General features: G+C 38.9%; 2 protein-coding genes across 12 annotated transcripts in view; one reads left to right on the forward strand and one right to left on the reverse strand.

Moving 5' to 3' along the window:
- FZD3 (frizzled class receptor 3) overlaps positions 1–17,536 on the reverse strand; it is a 219,642-nt gene extending 202,106 nt beyond the window's left edge. For all 4 annotated transcript variants that reach the window (XM_080676960.1, XM_080676958.1, XM_080676959.1 and 1 more), the window contains exons 1-2: positions 17,400–17,536; positions 7,257–7,785 (exon numbers count right to left, since the gene is read on the reverse strand). In XM_080676960.1, the coding sequence (XP_080533086.1) occupies positions 7,257–7,445 (189 nt within the window). In that variant the 5' untranslated portion in view covers positions 7,446–7,785; positions 17,400–17,536. The remainder of the gene's footprint in view (positions 1–7,256; positions 7,786–17,399) is intronic.
- Positions 17,537–21,797: 4,261 nt separating this feature from the next.
- Positions 21,798–24,828, forward strand: part of FBXO16 (F-box protein 16) — a gene marked incomplete at its 5' end in the record, with an annotated part of 62,749 nt that continues 59,718 nt past the window's right edge. For 3 of the 8 annotated variants that reach the window (XM_080673367.1, XM_080673369.1, XM_080673365.1), the window contains one exon: positions 21,827–21,943. Coding sequence is in view for 1 of the 8 variants with exons in the window: in XM_080673364.1 (XP_080529490.1) it covers positions 21,809–21,943 (135 nt within the window). Of the gene's footprint in view, positions 21,944–24,828 lie in introns of all 8 variants that reach the window. The other 5 variants (XM_080673370.1, XM_080673364.1, XM_080673371.1 and 2 more) reach the window with 5 other exon arrangements.

Consider the following 24,828-nt stretch of genomic DNA (forward strand, 5'->3'; position numbering starts at 1 on the left):
TTACATTTTTAAAGGAAGTATAAACAAAAAACATTTTTAAATGAAAGGGTCAGAGACTGGACTTCTCTGAATGTACTTTGTTCTAAAGTTTTAAAACATAATTATAAAATAAATTTAAACCAAAAAAATTGTTAGGTTGTTCCTCAAAATCAAATGAAACATTAATCTGTGTATTGAGTTTAACCACAAAGAGAAGAAGTATTTAAGTAACTTTAAAATGCAGTATTTGACTGTACATCCTTGGTGAAAGATATCCTTAAGCAAAAAGAAGCACACAAAAATATTAAAACTGCTTTCAGTAATCACAGTATAATAATAATGAAATTATTCTGTAATACTACAATGTATGTCTATAATGTTTCAGTATAAAAAACAAAACTGAATTTAAATAAAAACTCTGCAGTGTTGTTTCAATTGCTAGTTTCTGCATAAACTTATGATGTACTTCCTTAAAAAAAATTATTTCCTAGCTCTGTCCATGAAAAGGCCTAAAAATGATTAAACTATTATCAATAGGGTTAGCACCCACATAGTGGTCTCTAAATATCATTTCCAACTAAAAGGAATCAGTACTCCCTATACAAACTGATAATTCACGGTGTGAAAATTAATAAAGGAAACCTCAATTAAAATCGGGGCTGGGAAAATCTGTTAGAGGGAACTCTCAAGCTATTATCACTCACTGCTGCCAATTACTCCAAACAGGAAGACTCAATTACAGAGTCAATTAATTCAGTTATAGATCCCAACCAATCAGAAAAAGGGTACTTGCACAGGAAGTACGTCTACTTTACTATTCCAGCAGGAGGTTTTCTTCTCGCCCAGCCAATGGAAATATTGAAACTCAACCAATGAGAAGCCATAATCACCTATGAACTCTTACTTTCCTCCAATGAACTTCCATTTTTCCTTGCTGATAACTTCCTTGCTTTGCCCTCCTTTCTATAAAAGCCTTCCATCTTGTATAACCCCTGGGACTATCTCTCTGACTGCTAGATAAGATGATGCCCTATTCATGAATTGTTTACTAAAACCAACTAAGTCATTAAATTTACTTAAAATTTATTTATTAACAAAGATTTGAGGCAGAATTTTATGAAGTGGATTTGAATCATAGCAAGGAAGCTATTAGAAACCACTAGAGTATTGTAAAAAACACTTAGGAGCTACCTTAAAGAGGCTCCCTACCAAAGATGGAATAGGTTGAGCCCCAATAATAATAACTGCAATGGATTGAAACATATGAAATATGTTAAAAATACATGAGTTCATAATGATGCTTTAAAAAAAAATCACCTTTGGAGATTGCTTGGGATTCAATTTATCCTAAAAACTAATAAAGTATTATCAGGTATTTATCCTGTCTTTCTCATATAAACTGTACATCTAATAGTAATAGGGAGGAAGTTTCTGTTTATAAAGTATTCCAGCTGAGAAATGAAGATGATAGATTAGAATATCATCATTTTGTAAACCCCTAATAAAATTGTTGATCTAGGAAATCAACGGCTGCTAAAATTACAGAATGACAACTCAATATTATGTGCCTATGAAATGTTCTCCCCCACCATCCCACCAAAAAAAAAAAAAGTCAAAAAAGGAGACAGAGGAACATGGTAAATAATACCACAGGGATGAAATCAGTAAACTAAAGACTATGAAAAACTCTACGGAGCAAACATATTATAAGAAAAAAGGGAAAGGGAAAGGAGAAATCATAAATTAAAGGAGACTTTAAAAGACATTAATTGAATGCAATGCATGAACCCTGATTTGAAAAGTCAACTATTAAAAAAATGTGAAGTGCTCAGAGTAATTTGAACATAATTGGGTATTTGATGATACTGAGGAAGTGATAAAGGTATGGCGTTTATATATTTTCAGAGTCCTTACTTCATAGATATATATAAATGGAAATATTTATGGATGAAATTATGGTGCTTGTGACTTTCTTCAAAGTAACACAGTTGGGTGTGAGGTCATGAATGAAACAAGACTAGCTACAAGTTAATAATTTTAAAAATTGGATGATGGGTAGATGGCATTCATTATACTATTCTATCTATATTTCTATGTAACTGAAATTTTCCATAATAAGAAATAGAGGAAAAAAAGCTAAAATTTGAGTTTGGAAAACTGGGAGACTGGTTCAAACATGCTTTATTCTTAATGAACCATAAAGGATACCACAGATGTTTACGCAGGCTTTTAGGCTCTATGTTCTCACTAGATCTATACCACTGCCAACTTCCTATGCTATAGAAAATCTTTAATGAGAATGACAAAAGAAAACAAGAAATGGAAGCAAACACAAACCATTCCAGGAGTTTTTCCTCTGATTTTCCTACAGAGGTTTAATTTCAAAATAAGAAAAAAAGGGCAGACATGCAATCAACCTCCCAAAGAGATTAGGGTGACAGGCAACAAAGAATAATGCTCTGCACTTTAACTTTTTAAAGATCTTTAATATATATGTCACTATATCATTTGATCTTAACAATAACCTTGTAAAATGGACAGGGATAACTTAATTTCTTAGAGAAAAATAACACAAAGAAGTCACAAAACTAATGAGGAGCAAAAAAACAAGTCTTCTCACCCCATACTAGTGCTTTTTCCACTAAACAGTCCCCTTCCTATTCAATTTAACTATTAAAAATAGGAGAAAAGGCTGCTCAGATCTCTTTTATTATCATTAAAGTCACAAATACACAAATACCTGGTAATGTGTGGTATATATAGTTACTAACAATTTGTTATCCATGCTGTACAGCTTCCAAAAATTTACTTAGCAATCTGGACAGCTCAAAATGGTTTGAGAAACTCTTTTCTATCAAAAGCCACTGATACTCAAGGGGAAAAGAAAGACATCAAATTAAAAAGTTATAAATATTTAGTGTGTGTTTGTGTACACATGTGCATGTTTTGGAAAGTAGGATAGAGAAATAAACATACCAGCAAAGGATCTTCTTTTCCAACTTAATAAAGTGATACTTATCCTATTATTTAAACATTACCCAATTTCAATGAAAGTATAGACTTGAAATCCTCTATATACAATGAAAGAATATCCAACTTGTTGATCGTATATAATCAAGTTCGAGATAACCCAGATCTTGTACTTTCTCTCATCTGTGTATCCCTAGCTCACTGTCATTTACTATTCTATTGCAAGCACTTATTTTGACTCACCAAACATCAGAACAGAAATAAGCCAGGCAGGTGTGAAGCCTGGGCCTGCTGAAAGATGCTACACTTAGGAACTCAACTTTCAATCCAAGTCCCACAGTGAACACTCAAGAATGTGCTGGGATTACCTGCTCCCATTACTTGCTTCTGGTAAAAGCTGGCAGACATATATCCAAAATTCCTGGATGAAAGGTGTCATCAGCAGATATAAGTCCTTGTAAGGACCCAAGAATCCTTACTTCCTTCTGGAAGTAAGTTGTGTTGACTGCTGAGTACCTTTTACTATGACAGAAACTTCACCCTCTCAAACCGTCAGATGACTATATGTGAGTGTAGTAGCACTGTCCTGATATGACAACCATACTACTACCGGTAGTACAGGCAAACTATCCCCAATATTAATCACTTCAAATCACTAGAGCCTTCTCTTAGAAAGTATTACCCACTTACGTGCTTTCCCAAGAACAGTGGACAGCAAACTGCGGCTCGCGAGCTGCGGTTTGCCGCCCTGTTGACTAATGAGTTTGCCGACCACTGACCTAGACTCTCGATTCCAATAATTACAGGCTGCTGTTGTTCTTGTGTTAAGCCCCTACCAGTGGTTGGCAAACTCATTAGTCAACAGAGCGGTAAACCACGGCTCGCGAGCCGCATGTGGCTCGCGAGCCGCAGTTTGCCGACCACTGCCCTAGACTATGTGAAACTCCAACCGAGGCAACCTCATTGCCAATAAAATATCTAGACTACATGGGCTTATTTGTGAAGAGGGTAGAAAAGCTTAACATGCCATCATTATGAATGTTCCATGAGCCTACAAGTTCACTTGGAACACATACATCATCTTTCTAGTACTTTCTCTGTAGGATTATTTAGAAATGGAATTTGGAATAAAATCAACTTTTCCGAATCACCTATTGTGTGCCATGAATTGTGCTACTTTATAAATCTTTCATTTAAGCCTAACAGCCCTTCAAGATATTTTCATTATTAATGTCTTTTCACAAATGAAGAAACCAAGACTCAGGGATGGTAAGTGATTTAACTCCAAAGTCTTAAAGTTACATGGCACAGCCAAAAAGTGAACCCAAATCAGTACAAAAATCTTGATAACCAGCTTCTTACCACTCTAATTGCTTTCCAAAGGAGTTGTACTAACCCAGCCATGGGCAAACTACGGCCCGCGGGCCAGATCCAGCCCGTTCAGCTGTTCTACCCCGCGGAGCCGAAAGAGCGGAGGGTTCTCTTGCTCTCCCCTCCGCTCCTTCATCAGCAGCAGTGTTAACATGGCAACGTCGGGAAACACGGCCGCAGCTCCTTCTTCTGAGTGGGCAGATTTATATCCGCCCATCCAGTAGAAGGAACAACCTCTCAATCTTCCAGAGACTCCTTGTAATGCCCGACATCACCCTGGGAATGCGTAGACACGTTATGGTGGTGATGTAGGGAGACACGCCCCTGGAGAGCACAGTATCAGAGCATTAGCTAAAAAGGAGACCAACAACACTGTTCCCACTGAAGTTGATGTTTTAAAGACCAAAAACCTTTCAACCCAGTCTACATTGCCATCTACATCTACGTCCCGGGCATAATTTGGAAGTTGCACTAAAGAAAATGTTTAATTTACTGTTTACACATTTTGTTCTTTTCTATTTGTTTTAGTTTTAAATTATTTTATTATATTTAAGTTTAATTTGAAAGGCTTTTGTACCTTTCCTTTGTTAGGCAATTTTATTTTGCCTTTGCCATCTTCAATATAAGGTATGTTATTGTGCTATGATTCCTCCATTTTTTGAAGTTTCAAATTATAATCATTAGTGTTTACATTCTTCTTGTTAAAATGTTTGAAATGAATAAAACTATTGAAATAAAAAAAAAAGACCGTACCCTTTTATGTAATGATGTTTACTTTGAATTTATATTAGTTCACACAAACACTCCATCCATGCTTTTGTTCCGGCCCTCCGGTCCAGTTTAAGAACCCATTGTGGCCCTCGAGTCAAAAAGTTTGCCCGCCCCTGTACTAACCTGTAATGATACTAGAAACAAGGGTACTCCTACTTCAATTTATTTTTGTGAGAAAACTGATGGCTTTAATGCACAGCAGGGATTATCATGCCTGGAAACAAATTACTGTATTAAAACTGATACCCATTTTCATATTTCCTAATCTATCAATCAGTATCAAATCTCTCTTTACTAGTTAGACCTTGTGTAGTCAGAGGAAAAGCAGAAAATGTTTTGTTCAATCTCTATAACATCTTCAAATATTTGTAATATATAAGATGCTCTCCACATTTTAAAATCTATGAATAGTAATCTTTCTACAAATTTTCCTAGATAGATTTATGTTAGTCTATTTGGAAGTAAGAACCTTTGAATCTATACTAATAAAAGGGAAATATGCTAATTAGGCCAGACAGGCCTGACGTCTTCTGTACAAAGCTGCAGCAGCTGCAAGGGCCAAAGAAGGCCGGCAGCCGGCAGTGGCAGCAGCAGCGGGGTGATGGGGGTGGCACCTCCCCCTGATCAGCCTGGTCGCCTCCTGCAGAGAGGGGCCAGACTTCTCCCTAGGTGGGAGTGGGCCTAAGCCACCAGTAGGACATCCCCTGAGGGCTCCTGGACTGGACTGTGAGAGAGGACAGGCCAAGCTGAGGGATCTCTCCTCCCCGCCCCCAGTGCATGAATTTTCGTGCATCAGGCCTCTAGTTTTATTATAAAACTAAGAGTTCCAAAACATGTAGGCTTCAATTTGCTGAAAGCACTGTAACAATGGATTCAAGACTAAAGTAGAAAACATTCTCTGTAAATTATATGTATTATATAGCCACATTAATATGAGGAAATGGGTAAATGGTAAAAGCTATCACTTTTAGAGTACTTACTATGTCCCAACTACTTTATACATGTGGTTTCATTTGGTACTTTACAAAAGCTTGTATGATTATTAACTCCATTTTACAAGCAAAGAAACTATGATAAGAAAAGTTCACATAACCTGCTCAAAGTAATATAGCTAGAAAGTGATAGAGCTAGAATTCAAAGCCAGGTCTGTCCAAATCCAAAACCTATGCTCCTTATTGCCACCATTTACTGCCTCCTTGTTCTTATCTGGTAAACATATCCTTGTCCACAACTCTAAAACCAGTATAGAAACACAAACTTATTTAAACCTATTATTAATTACACCCATTAATTTGTCATAGTTTCTGTCACCCTAAAATCAGCCCTAGCTGGTTTTGCTCAGTGGATAGAGTGTCAGCCTGTGGACTGAAGGGTCCTGGTTCGATTCTAGTCAAGGGCACATGCCCCGGTTGTGGGGGCTTGCAGGAGACAGCCAATCAATGATTTTCTCTCATCATTATTGTTTCTCTCTCTCTCCCCCTCTCCCTTCCTCTCTGAAATCAATAAAAAAATATTAAAATAAATTAATAAAGTAAAATCATTAAAAGTGCCTAAAAAATTACCATTAGAAAAATTCAAGTAAATTTTCAAAAAATCTTGAGGGGTCAAGAACAGATAAATTCAGATAGCAAAAAAATTTTTGTTGCTTCAGAGTTATTGTTCTTAAAAAACACCCAAAACTGATGTTAACATGGTAGGCCAGAAAATCATCTTAAGCATTTAAAAAAATTCAAATACTGTAAACCACTAGCCTAAAGGCTGAACAAAAGAACTTTTTGCAAAATCAAATTATCAATACTTAATGAATGAATTATGGATATTATTATATTGTCTTTATCTAAAGTTTTATTATCAGCCAAATAACAGAAAAATGTAATCATAACTTGGGCAATTTTAAACTTCTACTAGTAAATGGCTATTATCTTCCATGTTCCAGTATTTCAAATTTCTTTATAAAGTATGTCTAAAAAATAAGTAACATTCCCCAAAAATCAATTCTTCAAACTATTAGTTTGAAGAACCTAAATCAAGAACTTTTTAATGTACAAGATGTAAAAATAACATATTCTTTCCCTTTTGTTTATCAGTCACATTCATTAGATAAGTTAACAGGGCAAAATAAGAATCATTTTCTAAGATATGTCAAAGAATATATTAAGTCTTACCTCCATTGCTAAAGCTGCTGTCTGTTGGTCATAATGATTCAGAAGATTAGGCATGAAGGTAGTATTGTAAGGCAAATCTTGGCACATCCTCAAGGTAATAGGTTCACAAGAAAACAAACTGTGCCCACCTATATGCCCCACAAACATAGTTAAGGGCCAAAGATAGAAGACGATCCAACTCATAGCCATCCTTCTTGGATCTGAATGAGATTTGGACGATCAGGCCTATGATATGTATTTTAGATCTTTGTACACCTGCAGGTCCCAGCTTGAAGAAGTACTCTTCTATATTTTACTATTAAGTTCTTCAAACAGTTAAATACTCTTTGCACTGTCAGAGGTTTGTTAGCTTGATCTCACAAAAGGCATTTGTTTTTGGTTTCACAATACAGGAAAATGACATCATCTTGTCTCTTCTTTTCGTTTTATTACATAGGACATATTTGGCCAACATATCAAGTTCATCAACCACATTCCCAAACAACAGATTCCATCTTAGAAGAGCTATTTCTTCCTTTGATTTGAATACCTGAAAAGTATTTTTTTAAATGCGAGAAATTAGTCATTTCCTCTCAAAACCTTTGATAAGCTTAATGTTGTAGGATTGAAAATCACTATACAAAAATAGTTGCATTTTTATACTATAACAATAAACTATCAGAAAAAGAAGCAACGTTTGATGAGAGATATCATACTGACCTGATAAAATACGTATTTCATAAAGATACAGTATAGTTTTTCTACCTTATCATTTACGCTATAGATATACTCAAACAATCCTTAAACAATACTTAAAATATAAAATATCAAATGTCAACTGTAACTGGAAAAAAGTATTTAAAGGTAAAATTTCTTCCCTTTTAGTTGTTTATATAACATATGGTTTAATTTGTCTATATTGATAGCAATTTTCATTTACCACAGCTGTAACTGACTCATTTTGAACAAATATCATGCTATTGTCCTAAATTTTATTTAAATAGCTGTCATACTTATAATCTAAGCTATTGAATTTAAAATTTATTGTATGTGTTTTAATCATTAATAGTGCATTTTTACATTAAATGATTTGGCAGAAGGTATCCAAAGAGATGAAATATAGCCCTAGCCGATTTGGCTCAGTGGATAGACTGTCAGCCTTTGGACCAAAGGATCCCGGGTTCTACTTCTTATCAAGGGCACGTACCTTTTGGTTGCAGGCTCCTCCCCAGCCCCGGGCCTTGATCGGGGTGTGTGAAGGAGGCAACCAATTGATGTGTTTCTCTCACAAGACAGATGTTTGTCTCTATCTTTCTCTTCCACTCTCTCTGAAAGATCAATGGAAAAAATATCCTCGGGTGAGGATTAACAACAACAACAACAACAAAAAACACAAACAAAAAAACAAAGAGATGAAATATAAATAAAACAAAAATATATGGATTCCGCCCTAACCAAGTGGCTCAGTTGGTAGAAGCATCCTCCTGTACACCAAAAGGCTGCAGGTTTGATTCCCAGTCAGGGCACATACCTAGGTTTCAGGTTCAATCCCCGGTCGGGGCGTGTATGGGAGGCAACCAATCAATGTTTCTCTCTCACATCGATGTTTCTCTCTTCCCTTCCTCCCTCTCTAAGAATCAATAAAAAATATCCTTGGGTGAGGATTAAAAGAAAAGATAATGGATTCAAGCTTCTTAGTAGTTGTGTGAATGGGAAACATAGTATAACTTCTCTTAACTCAGAATTTTTTTTCCTGAAACTACCATCTCTCTAATAAAGATTATATAGATAATCCATGGACACAGACAATAGGGTGGTGAAGGCCTGGGGTGAGGGGGAGGAAGGGGGGCAGGGCTTAGAAGAGGTCAATGCAGGGGGCAAAAAGATGTATGTAACACTTTCAACAATAAAGACTTTTTAAAAAGAGATAAGTATGTAACACTTTCAACAATAAATATTTTTTTAAAAGAGGTAAGGTATGTAAAAGTATTCTCTAAATGATAAAGCAGCATCAAAGATTAGGTAGTTTCTTTTAACCCATTGTACATAAGCGTCTGTAGACGCAAGTGGTGTGGACCTTCCCCACACTCCATGCGCATCTATAAAAAAAAAAAAAAAAATGTTTTCCCTAAGTGGCAGCCCTGACCAACTTTAAAATCATTTCTCGTGAGAATTTTCAGCTGAAAATATTCAAGAATACCTAAATTGTGAGTAATATATTTATTTTTATAATTCATTGCAAATTGATTTTTTTAATTAAATTCAAAATATTGTGGCATGTGGGGATGGTTTCCATTTGGATGCATGGCAGTTAACTGAATTACAGTTGATATATAGGCTACCTTTTCAACCAATATTGAATTGGCAAATAGAAGGCTCTAAAAGTAATATCAGAAAATTTTCCCAACATTGCATATCTTTTCAGATAGCACAAAAATTTAGTGCCACACACAGATGCAGAATTATTTGATCACGAAATCTTTTATTACACAGCCAGGCTGCAGAGAATAGAAATTATCCTTAGAAAGTCAAAGCATGAATAGGAATAATTCACAGTTAATTTTCACTATATTTTAAAATCTTTGACTTGCCTCTACTTTTCTATTGGCAAAAATACTTACTTCATTTCATTTGGGGGTGAGAGGGTGTGGGTGGACTGGAAGGCGGGTTTGGTAGGAAAAAAGCTTATTCTAAGTTATAATACTTTCATTTGGTTTAGTGATGATTTTAAATTTGCTTTCATTGCATTTTGTTTCATATGCATGGGACATTTCTGTGTTTGCTGTAGAAAGCCTAGTTTGGGAAAACATGAAAAGATCAGGTTCAGAAATTCTCAGAGACCAAAGTTAATTAAACAACTTAAATACTAGGGCTCATGACAGCTTAAGACCTTGAGACCTAGAACTGGCTTGGTTTAAGCAGGGCATGAAACTGTCCTTTGTGCACTATCAGTGATTGAGACGTCTGCATTCCAACTTCTAGTTACTAGGCAGAAAAAACTATTTGGAGAAAGTAAAGGAATGGCTGAATCTTTGCACTTTTTCCCTCTAGTATATGGTCATGAGTAGTGGAAGAAAAAGGGGAAGTGTGTGGCCTCTAGAATTAGTAGCACTAAAGTTATGAGCACTCCCTGCCCCAAACGCCTAATCTCTCTATACCAAAATCTCTTAAGTCAGAAATCTTTGTAAAAGCTTCTTGGCCTGCCATATCTTTTTTCCTCCTTCAAGCTGGCCCCAGAAATGTGAAGTCTGGCCATAGGAAACTGATATTAAACAGCCATTTATATTTAAGCTTAATGACCATGCAACACAGTAATAATTATGCATATCATTAAATATGTGTCAAATAACTGCTGAAAGCTTTGTTTGGTTACAGCATTATAACATCCATATAAGTTCAGTCTGTAGTTTGTTGCTTATATAGCATGTTCATCTGCTTGCAACTAAAAAAAAAAAAAAATTTAAGGGAACATTGTTCCATATTAAATATGCATATAATAATCTGAATTTCAAATATTTCACGGGATAAAACTATTTTTTCAAGAAGTGATGGGTTTCAAATTTATGGCTCAAAGACTACCATATAAAACTTGAGGAAAAGCCTGGCTAGTGTGGCTTAATGGTTGAGCATCGACCCATGAACCAAGAGATCCTTGGCTCGATTCCCAGTCAAGGCACATGCCTGGGTTGCAGGCTTGATCCCCAGTAGGGGGCATGCAGGAGGCAGACGACTGATGTTTTTCTATCTCTCTCTAAAAATTAATAAAAACATACTTAAAAAAAAAAAAACTTGCCCTGGCCGGTTTGGCTCAGTGGATAGACTTAAGGGTCCCAGGTTCGATTCCGGTCAGGGGCATGTACCTTGGTTGCAAGGCACATCCCCAGTAGGGGGTGTGCAGGAGGCAGCTGATTGATGTTTCTCTCTCATCTATGTTTCTAAGTCTCTCTCCCTTCCTCTCTGTAAAAAATCAATAAAATATATTTAATAATAAAAAAATAACTTGAAGAAACTGGGCAATAACTCAGTGGATCTTTAAAACTAGATGAAATTTGGCAGCAAAGCTTCCCACCGTCTTATAAGCTTCCTTTATACCCTACGACATCCATATTACCACATATCAAAACTTATGTAAAATCTATTATGTTTGGGCTAGGAAAATAATCTTAATATATCAAGATTGTAGCTTATGATTATTAAAATAAGTAAGAAAAAAAGTCAAATGCAGTGAGACAAAATAAGAATAGTAAAAATATTAAAGAATTGCCCGGCTAGTGTTGCTCAGTGGTTGAGCATCAACCCATGAACCAAAAGTTGATTCCCGGTCAGGGCACATGCTTGGGTGGCAGGCTCGATCTCCAGTAGAGGCTATGTAGGAGGCAGCTGATCGATGTTTCTCTCTCATCAATATTTCTATCTATCTCTCTCCCTTTCTCTGTCTCTAAAAAAATCAATATAAACATGTTTTTTAAAAAAAATGTACATGCCCCCCAAGTCAGAGGTTCTCTAATTTTAATGTGTAGCAGATTCATGGATTCCCCTCACAGGTCTAAGAAATCTGAATTTCTGTAGAATGAGATGCATTCTAACAATTATCTCAGGTACTGTTACAAGTGCTCCATAAGTCATGTTTTGAGAAATGCTGTCCTGAAATAGAATAATTTAAGAGTATAAATATACCTAAGTCTGATTATGTGCTTAACAAACATAATATATAAAATGAGTTTAAAAAAATAAAAGCAGATAAAGAATAATGCTTTATAATAGAAAGATGGGAAAAGGACATGAATTTACAAAAGACATACAAATAATCAACACATGAAAAGATATTCAACTTGAATAACAAAAAATGCAAATATGAGATATATCAACTGATTTTCAATACTGAAAATATCGTATCACCTATCAGATGAATCAAAGGATATACACATTTAAAAAAAAAACTTTTGATATGTATTTCAAATTATTCTTCAATAACATAATGAAATATCTGCTTCCAGTCAGGATCATGTGTGTGTGGGTTGCAAGTCATTTTTTCCAAAGGTAGGGTCATCCATAGAAAAGCCCTAAGTTGAAGTTTTATACATGCAGGCCACAGAGAAGATTCTGGACCCGAAGAGATACTATCAAAATACAGCAACCCATTAAATAAAGGTTAACAGTTGTTTTGGCATTCTTATTGGTATTTTTTACTAAAAGGAATCTGCAGGCCTGGTGGTGTGACTCAGTGGTTGAGCATCAACCTAAGAACCAGGAGGTAATGGTTTGCTCCCAGTCAAGGGACATGCCCAAGTTGAGGGCTTAATCCCCCAATAGGGGGGATGCATGAAACAGCCGAACTATGATTCTCTCTCACCATTGATATTTCTCTCTCTCCCTCTCCCTCTCCCTCTCCCATCCTCTGAAATCAATAAAAACATATTTCTAAAAAAGGAATCTGCAGAATTTCAGCTAAATAAAGGGACCTGCTGGGTTAACATAACTGGAGTGAACAGCTTCAGGGGCCAGAGACCAGCAAAAAGTGAGTGATATGGCAAGAATTTATTCATGCCCTAACTGGTTTAGCTCAGTGGATAGAGCGTCGGCCTGCGGACTGAAGGGTCCCAGGTTCGATTCCAGTCAAGGGCATGTACCTTGGTTGCGGGCACATCCCCAGTGGGGGGTGTGCAGGAGGCAGCTGATCGATCGATGTTTCTAACTCTCTATCCCTCTCCCTTCCTCTCTGTAAAAAATCAATAAAATATATTTAAAAAAAAAAAGAATTTATTCATGCCATACCTATGGGAAAACAAACACATTCACTTTTCCATAGAGCAATACAAGATATTTAAAAAACTAATTTCTGATTAAGTTACTTGATTATTATTCCATCAGAAAACAAAACCAACTAGATACATTTAAACCTACGTTTTAATTTTTATGAATGTATAACACTGGGAATCTGATATTCCCATTACTAGTTTTCTTTTGATGATAAAAAGTAAAAACCCTTAAAATAAGTTGAGTATTTGTCCTAAAGGACAGCCATAAAGGGGAAGGTGATACAATCTTAGAAAGCTGTCTTCCCAAGCGGGCTGCAAAGCTGGCTGCAAAGCCGACCAAAAGAACAGGAGGTGGCAACTGTGAAGAGGAAAGCAGGCTGAATCCCCAGAAGAAACAATGACAAAAGTAGGCCCTGAGGGCTTGTCAAGAAGGTCCTGAAACATAAGATTATGTTCAGCAATTCGATTCCAATTTACACTCTCAGTACAGAAAGTGATCCCTTTCATCATTCTCAGTTTAGATTTAATTTTTTTGACACCCTTTAAATGTAGACAACATTTTGCATTTCCAATTCAGAAAGACCATCAAAAGGTTGCCTCACACACAGTGGCTCTACAGTAGAAACAGGAGAAATATTCTTTGTCTTCTTTCCGAGTTTTCTAAGAATGCATTGCAAGAATTAACAATGACTACCTCTGAGTTTCTTCTCTCAAGGACATTGTCTTGTTAAAGAGACAAAATATACTCTTACTTAGAGCATACTCACTGCTCTAAGTGCTACAGTCCTTTTCCTAAAATCCATGTGACCCATGTGGTCTTTGGCCTTTTGTTTTCCACGTCCTATTCTTTTTTTTTTTTTTTAATATATTTTATTGATTTTTTACAGAGAGGAAGGGAGAGGGATAGAGAGCTAGAAACATCGATGAGAGAGAAACATCGATCAGCTGCCTCCTGCACACCTCCTACTGGGGATGTGCCCGCAGCCAAGGTACATGCGCTTGACCGGAATTGAACCCGGGACCCTTCAGTCCGCAGGCCGACGCTCTATCCACTGAGCCAAACCGGTTTCGGCTCCACGTCCTATTCTTTAAAAAATAAATTCATTCTCAAAATTGCCTCCTTGTTGCTAAAAGTTTATATAACTTCATATTTAACTCATAGGGCTTACATTCCTATTAATAACAATGTATCTCTTTTCTGATATTTCTCACTTTATCTAATTTTTAAAGTCTATTTTGTCATCTACTGATAAAACAAATAAATTAATCTTCTAATATGCTGAGTGATAGAGCTTAAAGAAAAAACAAACCAAAAAAAAAAAAAAAAAAAAAACACAGGAAAAACAAATACATTTAGGTTCAAAATTAAAATGAATGGAGGGCATCAAAAATCCAGTCCATTTTACAAATTACAAATTATTTTAAGATTAAAGAAAAGCAGAATATCTTTTAAAACCAACCTGAAAATAAAAGTGGAAAGTTAAAAGCCAGACTCTAGACTAAAAAAAAAAAAGAAAAAGAAAAGAAAAATCAGGCTGCAATTCTGACCCAGTTTCCCTATCAAGTAAAATCTGTTCATCAGAAAATTCTCTAATATCAAGTCCCTGACTTTCCCCTTAGCAAGGTTGTATGGTTTATATGCTTTGACTATAAAATTATTTCAGTAAGATAAAACTTAGGGACCAGTATTTGTTCTTTAAAGCTCACTAGCCAAATAATATTCATCTAAAACTTCATTTGCAACACACTCCTTGGATCCATCTAAACTGTCAATACTTTTCAAGATAATGAATTGGAAAGCAGAGAGAGAAGCAATTTTGACATACAGTCAGTAAAACTCCATCCCTAGCCAGTGAAGAGTTCTTACTCCTCAAACATTTACTCCTGGCCCTAGGGAAATGTCACTATTAAAAGTCTTCATTTCTTCAAACCCTGCCACATATCTTTTCAAAAATCTATACTGAATAATTTCTCCAGTATGTATTTTCCAAACCATTCTTTTTATTTGTGTTATTGCTCTTTTTGTGGGCAGCTTCAACTTTAAGCAACTACAATTCTACAGTTTTAGGGATTAAAAAAAACACACACACAAAACTTGAGGCCAACACCACTCTCCCCTGACAGGTGATAGGAGCTGTTTCCTACCACCTGTCTCATAAAGAAAATAAAATCAATAGCATTCTAACATCAACAAACTAATATGCTCAGAATAAGTTCTGAATATAATATCGTATGGCTTTACTAACAAACTAATACAAAATTTAAGTTGGTTAGAGATATTTTTTTTCCTGTCAAGAGGGAAACAGAATTTACTGAGTTAAAAACTCGTCTCTCCTTCCCCAGTGATAAAGCTTTCACACTGTACTATACAAAAAAAGAATGTGAACTTTACTATTAAATTTCCTCCCTACTTCAAATATCTCAATCATGGAACTCCCCCCATCCCCCCCCCCCCCAAAAAAAAATCCACCTAAGTGTTCAAAGCACAAAATAAAGCTCAAGGGAATATAGTAGCTAAGATGAGGAAAGGAGTCTATAGTCCTTTCTTTTTCTATTAATGGGGCAGTGTTATAAATTTAGGAGAGATGGGGAGGTAGAGAATATTAGTAGTGAATGTGAAAGAACAGTAGGAGGAAAGAGAAGGTAGGATGGGAGGCCTTATGAATTGCTTGTTTTCAAAGTAGTTTCAGAGCATTTCCTGGGTCCAGAAGACACATGTTCTTTCACTAAATAAAAGGCAACGTGGTAAGGGAAGCACTGTTCAGTCACTATATTTTACCTTCAGCTCTATCCTTCCAAGCCCGCCCAGTTAAGCTTTTACACCTCTTTCCTACTCTCCTTACCCTGCATCTTTTCACCTTTATGTTGTGGTTTGGTAGTTCAAGTAAAAACATTTTTTTTTTCTAGAGGAAAAAAGATAGTATTGATTTGCTGAAAAGTACAGATGGAAAGCATTATCTTGAGGAGTAAGTGCTTCTTAATAGCAGAACTAAGGATTTATTCCAGACTGTCACACACCACTAAAGGCTAAAAGAAGGCTGAGGAGGGAGGCAACACCCCCAGTGTCAGGCAGGTCTTTGTTTCCTTGCTCCTGTTCTATTGGCTTTGCAAAGGGGCTCAATTCCCATACACGAACATTGCAGGTCTATCAAAACTTTTACAGAATAAGATTTTGTTTGGATACTTTTATGTAGCAGACATTTATAGAACTGCCATTCCGCTCTGCATGTGCCCAAATTCAGCAGGGAACCGAAATTAAAATTTTCATTTGTACTGGGCAAGAAACTGGACCTCCTTTATAGGGTGGATATATTTCCACTTCAATTAACGGCATGTGCTTTTGTTGGGGCGGGGGGGGGGGAAGGGCGGACTTTCTTTTTTTGGGGGGGGGTTAATTTTTTATTTATTTTTTATTGTTTAAAGTATTACACATAGTAGTACATATATCTCCTTCCCCCCGCCCCCCATTGACTTTCCCCCAGCCTCCCCTACCCCATGTCGCATGCCCTCATCCCACCACCCCCCGCCCCAGTGTCTTGTGCGGACTCTTTCTCTTACAGAGGAGGTACCTAACCAGGACTCCTGACACTTAAGCCTCTCGGAAGATGTTAAAATGATTTTAAATAGTGTAACAGCGCCTTTATTTCAGAGGCCATCTGCTAATTACCCAGGAGTACTCATGCCATGGGAAACACAGAGCATAAAAGGGTGCAGCTGGGGAGGCATTTGGGAAGGGAGAGCGACTTTTGCTCCCAGACAGGATGAAGGGGACAACTTTTAGGGTTGGGAAATAAGAGGTCAGCAAATGCTAAAACGGGGTCCGGGCAGGGGAAAATTCTAACGTGGGTCTCCCGCCGGCCCCAAAGGCCCGGGGCGCTGAAGCCCTCGGTGCATTGTCCTCCCCCGGCTGCGGCCGCATCCTCCACCCACGCTCCCGGCGGGCGGGGAGCGCCACACACCTCCGCGGCGCCGACCCTAGCAGCGGGCTCCGTCCCGCACCTTCTCCCGAGAGGGGTTCGGGCCGGGGTGGCGGAGAGGGAGCCCCGGTCTACACTCGCACAGGTTGTCTAGCGCGGGCTGAGGACAGAGAGGGTTAATAATCTCCCCGGGCACCTGCCCCCCTCAGCCCTCAGCCCCCAACTCGGCTCCTCCGTATCCCCCAGAACCGCCGCCGATCTCCAGAAGCCCTCCGACCCCCCGCCTCAGCCCGGCGCGGAAAGCTTTTGTTTTGGCCGCGACGAGAATCACGATCCCAGAGGAGGAGGAGGTGGCGGGGCCGCTGGTGGCTCCTCAGCAAAAGGGTAAGAGAGGAGCGGGCAACCGCGGCGGCACCTCCTCGCTCCCTACACTCCCCGCGCCCTCGGCCCGCTAACCCCACCGGGAGACCGCACGCCTCCGTGCTCACCTCACACCGCGGGGCCCGGGCTCCGAGGCGAGGGCTGCAGCGCCGGCCGCGTACGGCCGCCGGTCCCTCAGGTAAAGCGAGCAAGCGAGGACCGCCGGCGCGCGCCTCGGAGCGACCGCGAGCTTTCCCGAGCGCCGGGGCGCGCGGCCCGGGGAACGCGCAGGCGCGCGCACGCACGGCGCAGGCGCGCTCGGCACGCTCGGCCGAGCGCTCCCATTTTGAGCCCAGCCGCGCGGGGCCGACTCCACGCGTTGGGTTGTTCCCCACCTGGCGCCCTGGGTGTTGCCGCTCACTGGGCTAGCCCCGCGGAGTCGTTCACAGCTCTGCAAGCGTTGTTATTAAATGCGCTCAGCCCTCTTTGCAAAGCTCTCCTCCCCGCTCCGGCTGAGACAGCGCGGAGACTCTCATCACCCCAGCCTATGATGCTGGTATAAGACCGCCAACACCTGTTCTGAGAATGAATGTGGGACCGTGGGACCCGGGCATTGGAGGTGGTCGAGAGGCAGGTCACCGAGTGCTCAGGGTGGCACTGAGTGCAGGGAGAGGTCTGCAACGGGCATGGTGCAGAGCTCCACGCTAACACAACAGCAGGCAGGGCACCTGGAATAGAACAGAGCCTCTTTGCCAAGACCTTCGGGAACAGGTGGAGATTGTGGTTATTGATCGCATTCCCCATCTTTTCGCTCCTTAGAAAATGTTTCCCCTCTCTTTTTCTACATAAACAATTTTAGGGCTAAAAATGTCCTTAGAGATCATCTAAACTCAACCTTGTTTTTCAGACGAGGAATAACGCCCAGGAAGATTAAGTGACTCGCCCAAAGCCACGCAGCGCCTTCATGACGGTCTAAATTCATTCAAGGCTAAAGCTGTTCTTTTACCTACCATTCTTGCTCTTCCTTTTCGTCCCTTTCAACTCAGACTTCAGAGGCATCATTTTATTCTGTTGGTAACACAGGAATGCGAATGTCCTTAACACTACCCAACCGCACACTTAAACATGGTTAAAATGGTAAATTGTATGTTATGTATATTTTACCACAACTCAATAAATGTTAAATAAATATTGACTACTAAGCTTAGACAGCCATAGTATAGTTTAACATCAAAAGATGAGCTATGGACTCTAATCGGTTTGGCTCAGTGGACAGAGCGTTGGCCTGCGGACTGAAGGGTCCCAGGATCCATTCAGGTCAAGGGCACATGCCTTCGTTGCAGGTTCAATCTCAATCCTGGCCCTGCAGTGCCTGTGATGTTTCTCTCTCTCTGTCTCTCCCCTCCTTCCCACTCCCTCTAAAAATCACTGGGAAAATATCCTCTGGTGAAGATTAAAAAACAAAACCAAAAAACCTAAAAACGTGAGCTTTGGGAAAAAGCATAATAAATGAGATATAAATGACATTTTTTAAAAATATATATTTTATTGATTTTTTTACAGAGAGGAAGGGAGCGGGAGAGGGATAGAGAGTTAGAAACATCGATGAGAGAGAAACATCGATCAGCTGCCTCCTGTACACCCCCTACTGGAGATGTGCCCGCAACCAAGGTACATGCCCTTGACCGGAATCGAACCTGGGACCTTTCAGTCCACAGCCCATGCTCTATCCACTGAGCCAAACCAGTTAGGGCTATGACATTTTCAATTTTTCTAATAAACATATTCTTGTGCAATACCATTAAAAAATAATGTTGATTCTTAGGCTGATTAAAAGCAAGCCAATGTGTCTTTTTTTAAGAAATATTTTTTTATTGATTTCAGAGAGAGGAAGGGAGAGGGAGAGAGTTAGAAACATCAATGGTGAGAGAGAATCATTGATTGGCTGCCTCCTGCACGCCTAGCCCGCAACCCAGGCATGTGCCCTTAACCGGGATCAAACCTAGGACCCTTTACTCCGCAGGCCAACACTCTATCCACTGAGCCAAACCCGCCAGGAGCCAACACTGCCTTTACTAAGGGTCATTAGAAAGCAAATATCATATGTGAAAAACTGTGCCTACTTTATATACAGGGTATCCCCCCAAAATGTATACACACGTTAACAGCTGATAGCTAAATTTTTAAAATGAACTGTATTCTAATAAAACACTGCATTTAGCCGAAACTGGTTTGGCTCAGTGGATAGAGCGTCAGCCTGCGGACTGAAGGGTCCCGGGTTCGAGTCCGGTCAAGGGCACATAACCTGGTTGCGGGCGCATCCCCAGTAGGAGGTGTGCAAGAGGCAGCTGATCCATGTTTCTAACACTCTATCCCTCTTCCTTCCTCTCTGTAAAAAATCAATAAAATATATTTAAAAAAACCACTGCATTTATTATTATTCAAAGTGTGTGTATATATATTTTGGGACACCCTATATTTCAGGATTCCTTGTATTTGCAGAGCCTGTGGAGATGTGCAGCTATATGAATTTTTATGTAATTTACACAGTGTCCTTTGAAAACTTTCAGGGGTGGGACATATATCATAGTTCACAAGGGGAGGTAGAAAAGATGTAAAAATTATCACTGAATGTATCAACATGACTAAATCTCAGAAATATAACAGTTAAACAAGCAAATTACAGGATATGTAAATTATTATACCTGTTTATATTACACCTAGCCATATTGTTTATGAAGATATATATGTATGTATATAGTATTAAAAAATGGACAAGTAGGTTACACACCAATTTTTCAGTGTTGCCTCTAAGGCAAGCCAGGAGGGTAATGAGATCTGGAAAGTGTACAAAAAAGGTTTCAACTATTAATCACACACAGGAAACAAAAATGTTAATATTTTTTTAAAATCTTGGTGGGACTACAAGGGTTTTTCTTATTTAAATCTCTAAACTTTATGTTTGGAATGTTTCATTTAAGAGTAATGTTGAAGTATTGTGGACCTTGAGCTGGTGTGCTTACTATGAGCACAGGGTGAATGGTGTCCTTCAGGCTGTGGCGGGGGAGGTCATGGGTGAGATCAAGAGTCAGACTGATGAAAAGTTGGACAAGGGGAGGCTCAGAGGGTACTAGTTGAGAGGAAAGACTAAAAGAACCTTATTTTCAGGGATAAAAATCTTAAAATCCAACAGGGATAAGTGCAATGCTCTCTTTTATCCCATCTCTCTTTCATTCCATGTTGTAACCACCAATAGAAAGGCTTTAATGAGCTGGCACTTCACAGAGAGACAGCTCTCTTAGAGTACATTGTTAAAACTGGTCTCTTTCTGGATGAACTAGTTTTGAAACCATAAATGTTAACTGGTAATTTAGTACTGCATTTGCATACCTCCCCTAGGCCACCCTCCACCACCTAAGGCTTTGTTTATTCATATACATACAACCTGGTCATGTGAAAAAAAACCACTAGTCTGGAATTCAGACAATCTAGGTTCTAATTTCAGTTTGGCTACTTACAGGTCCTTAGTTAACTTAAGGAAATCCATCCTTATGAGCTTTGGGGTTTTTTTGTTTGTTTGTTTCTGTTTAAATTGGAGATATACAAATACTGCCTATTTTAAAACTGTGAAACACAATACAAACATAGGGTTTACATTTGAGGAGAGTATATTCTTATCTATTTTAGTGAGGAAAGTATCTTTTGCTTGTGGGAGGGGTAATGTTTTTGTTTTGTTTTTGTTAGCTGCTGTGCATACGAATTGCTTTACATTTACTAAGGAGCTCCGTCTGGAAATTTTGAATTTTGGGTGATTCTCCAGCACTTTATAGTTCTATCACAGCAGTTATTCACTGAGGGCCTTCCGTTATTTACACATTGTATTTTCCAGTCTTCCTCATTAGATTCTTTTTTTATCCTTGCATTCTCACGCCGCCCCTGATTACATGGTGGATGCTCAATACATTTAATTAAATTAGACCGAATTGTAAAATTTCCCACGTTTGGAATTATTCTTATTAAGGCATGCCATCTGCTGGTTCTGGGATGTATCTGTCAGTCAGCCTGAATTCCTTAATAATCCGATCAATTAACATTCATGTTGAAGCATTTGTGAGTTTGTGTGTTAGGCAATTTTCCCACGTCCTTCCACTTCCTGTCGTAGGTGCCATTCTTTATTGAGCCAGTCGGGAATTCTTTTTCCTTCAACCCTCTTTTACCTGTTGGTCACTCTTAAAACCCGGAAAAACGGAGTTTATATTTCGGAGTCTTGGAGTGATCAGAGCAACATAATTGGGCATGCTCAGCAGGTTGGCCTGATTTGGAAAACAAATATGTCTTGAATGAGGGCTTTCAATGCTGCTTGTTTCCGGAATTGGATGCATCTATCTTCGCTGCATTATATTGGGAGATTGCACCCCCTCCCACCTCCTTGGCACTCTCACTTTTTCATTATATCCGTGTGCCTAATTTTGGAGCCAGCCCTCCTGGATCTCCTGGCCAATCAAGAGACCACACATTGTTGCCTAAGAGACCCCGGATGCCAGCGAAAGGATTTATAGATGATGATTGGACTAATGGGAAGCTAGAGGGTGGGGGCTGGGCAAAGTCAAAGAAAAAGCAGCTATGGCAACACCAGCGCTTGAGGCTTGAAGAGGGAGTCCAGCTCAAAGAGGTGAGGCAGTGGGTAGTGCATGAAAAAGATGGAGACTCTCTTTCCACAGCTCCACTCGCAGATCCTCCTGGGCCTCTCACAAGCCTTGTCACTGCTCCTGGGGATTACATTTCGCTCCGTTTCAGCTGCAGTTAAAGTGCCAGATGCTTCATACTTAGAAAATTAACAACAAATAATTATTTCTATGCCTATCAAGTACCAGCTCTTTTTATTGTATTACAGTTTTTGCTTTCTATTTAGTCGACTATAAGATGAATTAGTATTTAAATCTAACCATACCCTTTTGCCAGATACTTTCCTGATAATATCTGAGGTTCCCTTCTCTAATGATACTGCAGTGTACAATGAGTGACTTGTGTGTTAGCAGAGAAACTCAATTCTATTCTGCTCTGTCAACTCCAAATAAAAACTTGATAATCCTGAGTATAATCCCAGTGCTCAATTCATAATGTTCTGAGTTTCACCGTACATTTCCACTAGTTTTAATCCTTAAACTGTCCCCTCCACTGTTGCATTCATTCACTCAGCTGATTTAACAAATACTTATTGAGCATCTATTACGTACTATGAGATTAAGATTCAAGTGAACAGTCTCAGAGAAACATAAACAAAGAAGCATCAAATTTTTATATTGTTTTCTCAGAGGGATTGGAAGTGTGTGCATCTGGGCAGATAGTGCATGAAGGGAGAGAGAGGAGAATGAGGCTCAAAAGTTAGATTGAGGTAAATTCATAGTGAATCTAGACTTGCATGCTAAGGAGTCTGGATATTCTGTATCCATTAGCAAGCCTCTGAAGGTTTTTGAGCTGAAAAGGGACATGATCAAATAACTTGTCTTAAAAAAAACCCCACAAACCTCCCTAAGTAGAATGGTGGTCACCAGAGGTGGAATGGGGTGTGTGTGGGGCGGGGGGGGGGGGGGGGGGGAGAGGAAATACTGATCAAAGGGTACAAACTTTCAGTTATAAGATGAATAAGTTCTGGAGACCTAATGTACAGCATGGTAACTATAGGTAATAATATAATGGTATGCTTGCAGTTTACTAAGAGAGTAGATCTTAAGTGTTCTCAGCACACAAACACATACACACACACCCCTACACCTCTACAAATGGTAACTATAGGGGGTGATGGAATAATTAAATAGTTTGAGTGTTCATTTCACAATGTATACATATATCAAAACATCACCTTGTACACTTCAAATATATATAATTTTTATTTGTCAAAGAGGAAACTCTCTAATAGTGGACTATAAGCTCCATTAAAGTAGAAACTCTTACCTTTGTACCTCTAATACAGGCCTAACAGGTCCTAAGCAAAGTTGAGTAATGGTGACAGTATGAAAAATGGCTTAGTTAGAAGATGGAATTAGAGATGTGTGGCCCCTGGAACTTTACAGGAGGATCCATCCTTGCTGTTAAACATGCAAATAGAACCATACATTGGGGGCTAAGGCCATAGGTCCTCTTTCTTCCTTTTTTTCCAAAGAAAAACTAAAGATAAACATTTCCGCCATTAAGGAGGAAAGAGATCACAAAAATAGCACCAGCAAGCTTTAGATGTGGAAGGAGAGGAAAACAACTTGCTTTGTCTTATTGATGGAGTGGGGGCAATTATTTTTGTGTATGTTATCTCAAAGTGTCTGTCTTTATAATAGCCCTGAGTGGTCTATACCGTAAACATGTGTGTGCATGCAGATATGCACACTGCCTATTTTCTGGTATGAAGAGAGGAGGAAAAATTGTAAAAGAATGATGACAAAAGACAGGGTAGAACACCCCATTTTCATGCTTCAGCAGGACTATTACCAAGAGGGCCGTTTCTCCTGGCCAGGCCCATCTCCTGAATACCAATTTCCCTCAAGTTGATTTGAAGAAAGCCTTGTTCAAATAATTTCTAGCTTTGAGGAACCAGGGAAAAAAATAATCAGTGCGGGGCCTTGGGGAGGTCCTAGAAAAGCTCCTTTGTCCTAATTCAGAATTTTTGCCTAGCTTTTTTCCTATACAAAGTGGGAAGAGAGAGAGTTTCTCAGCTTACAGCAGGCGTTTTTAACCTGGGGTAAGCAAAATTTTATGTTCATGTGCATTTTTCTAGGGAGAAAATTCATCACTTTCATCACATTCTCAAAGAGTTATTTGACCCTCAAAGAAAAATTAAAGACACCGGGTTTAATAATAAGTTAGGTCAAATGTAAATAAATAACAACAACAACAAGAAAGAAATATGTAGTTTTTAACTAGGCAGTTCTAGACTCAGTGACCATGCTTTGTATCTGTAATTTGCCTACTCACATGTACTTTTATAGCTGCCAATTAATAATACTGCAATGAAGTCATTTCTTATGCCTTTTGCAACTTAGCCAAATATGTGTGACTTAGATAATTGGCTGTTAGGGTGCTAAGAAGGACATGAGGATTGATCTGAGCCCCCTTTGTCCTAGTGGTATGATGGCAGCAGGCAACTGCAAGAAGGTATTGTCTAATGACGCCACTGAGGTTTGAAAACATTGGCTTTATCTATAACTAATCTCTAATACTGAGGGATAGTATTACATGTCAAGTGAGAGCCTCAAAAATTTCAGATCTAGCATTTGGGTGAATCCCATACTGGTATAAGCCTAAAACGAATGATTGTATTTTTTTTAATTGTCCAGTATTTGCTGCTATGGAGTAATTTTTGGAACCCATAGATCAGACAGACAAGCCCTGATCCCTTCAGTCATCACCACTGCCTTTCAATATGAAGCCCACCTTCAGAGAGGAAGGAGGGCAGAAACATGGAGGGTATACATTGACACTACCATCAATCTGCTGTAACTGTTTTCCACCTTAAAATATTTTGTCATGGCCCTCTAAGGACAGGTATTTAGGCACTTTCTGTGA

The sequence above is a fragment of the Plecotus auritus genome (assembly GCF_963455305.1).
Source record: "Plecotus auritus genome assembly, chromosome: 6".
In the NCBI taxonomy this organism is placed as follows: Eukaryota; Metazoa; Chordata; class Mammalia; order Chiroptera; family Vespertilionidae; genus Plecotus; species Plecotus auritus.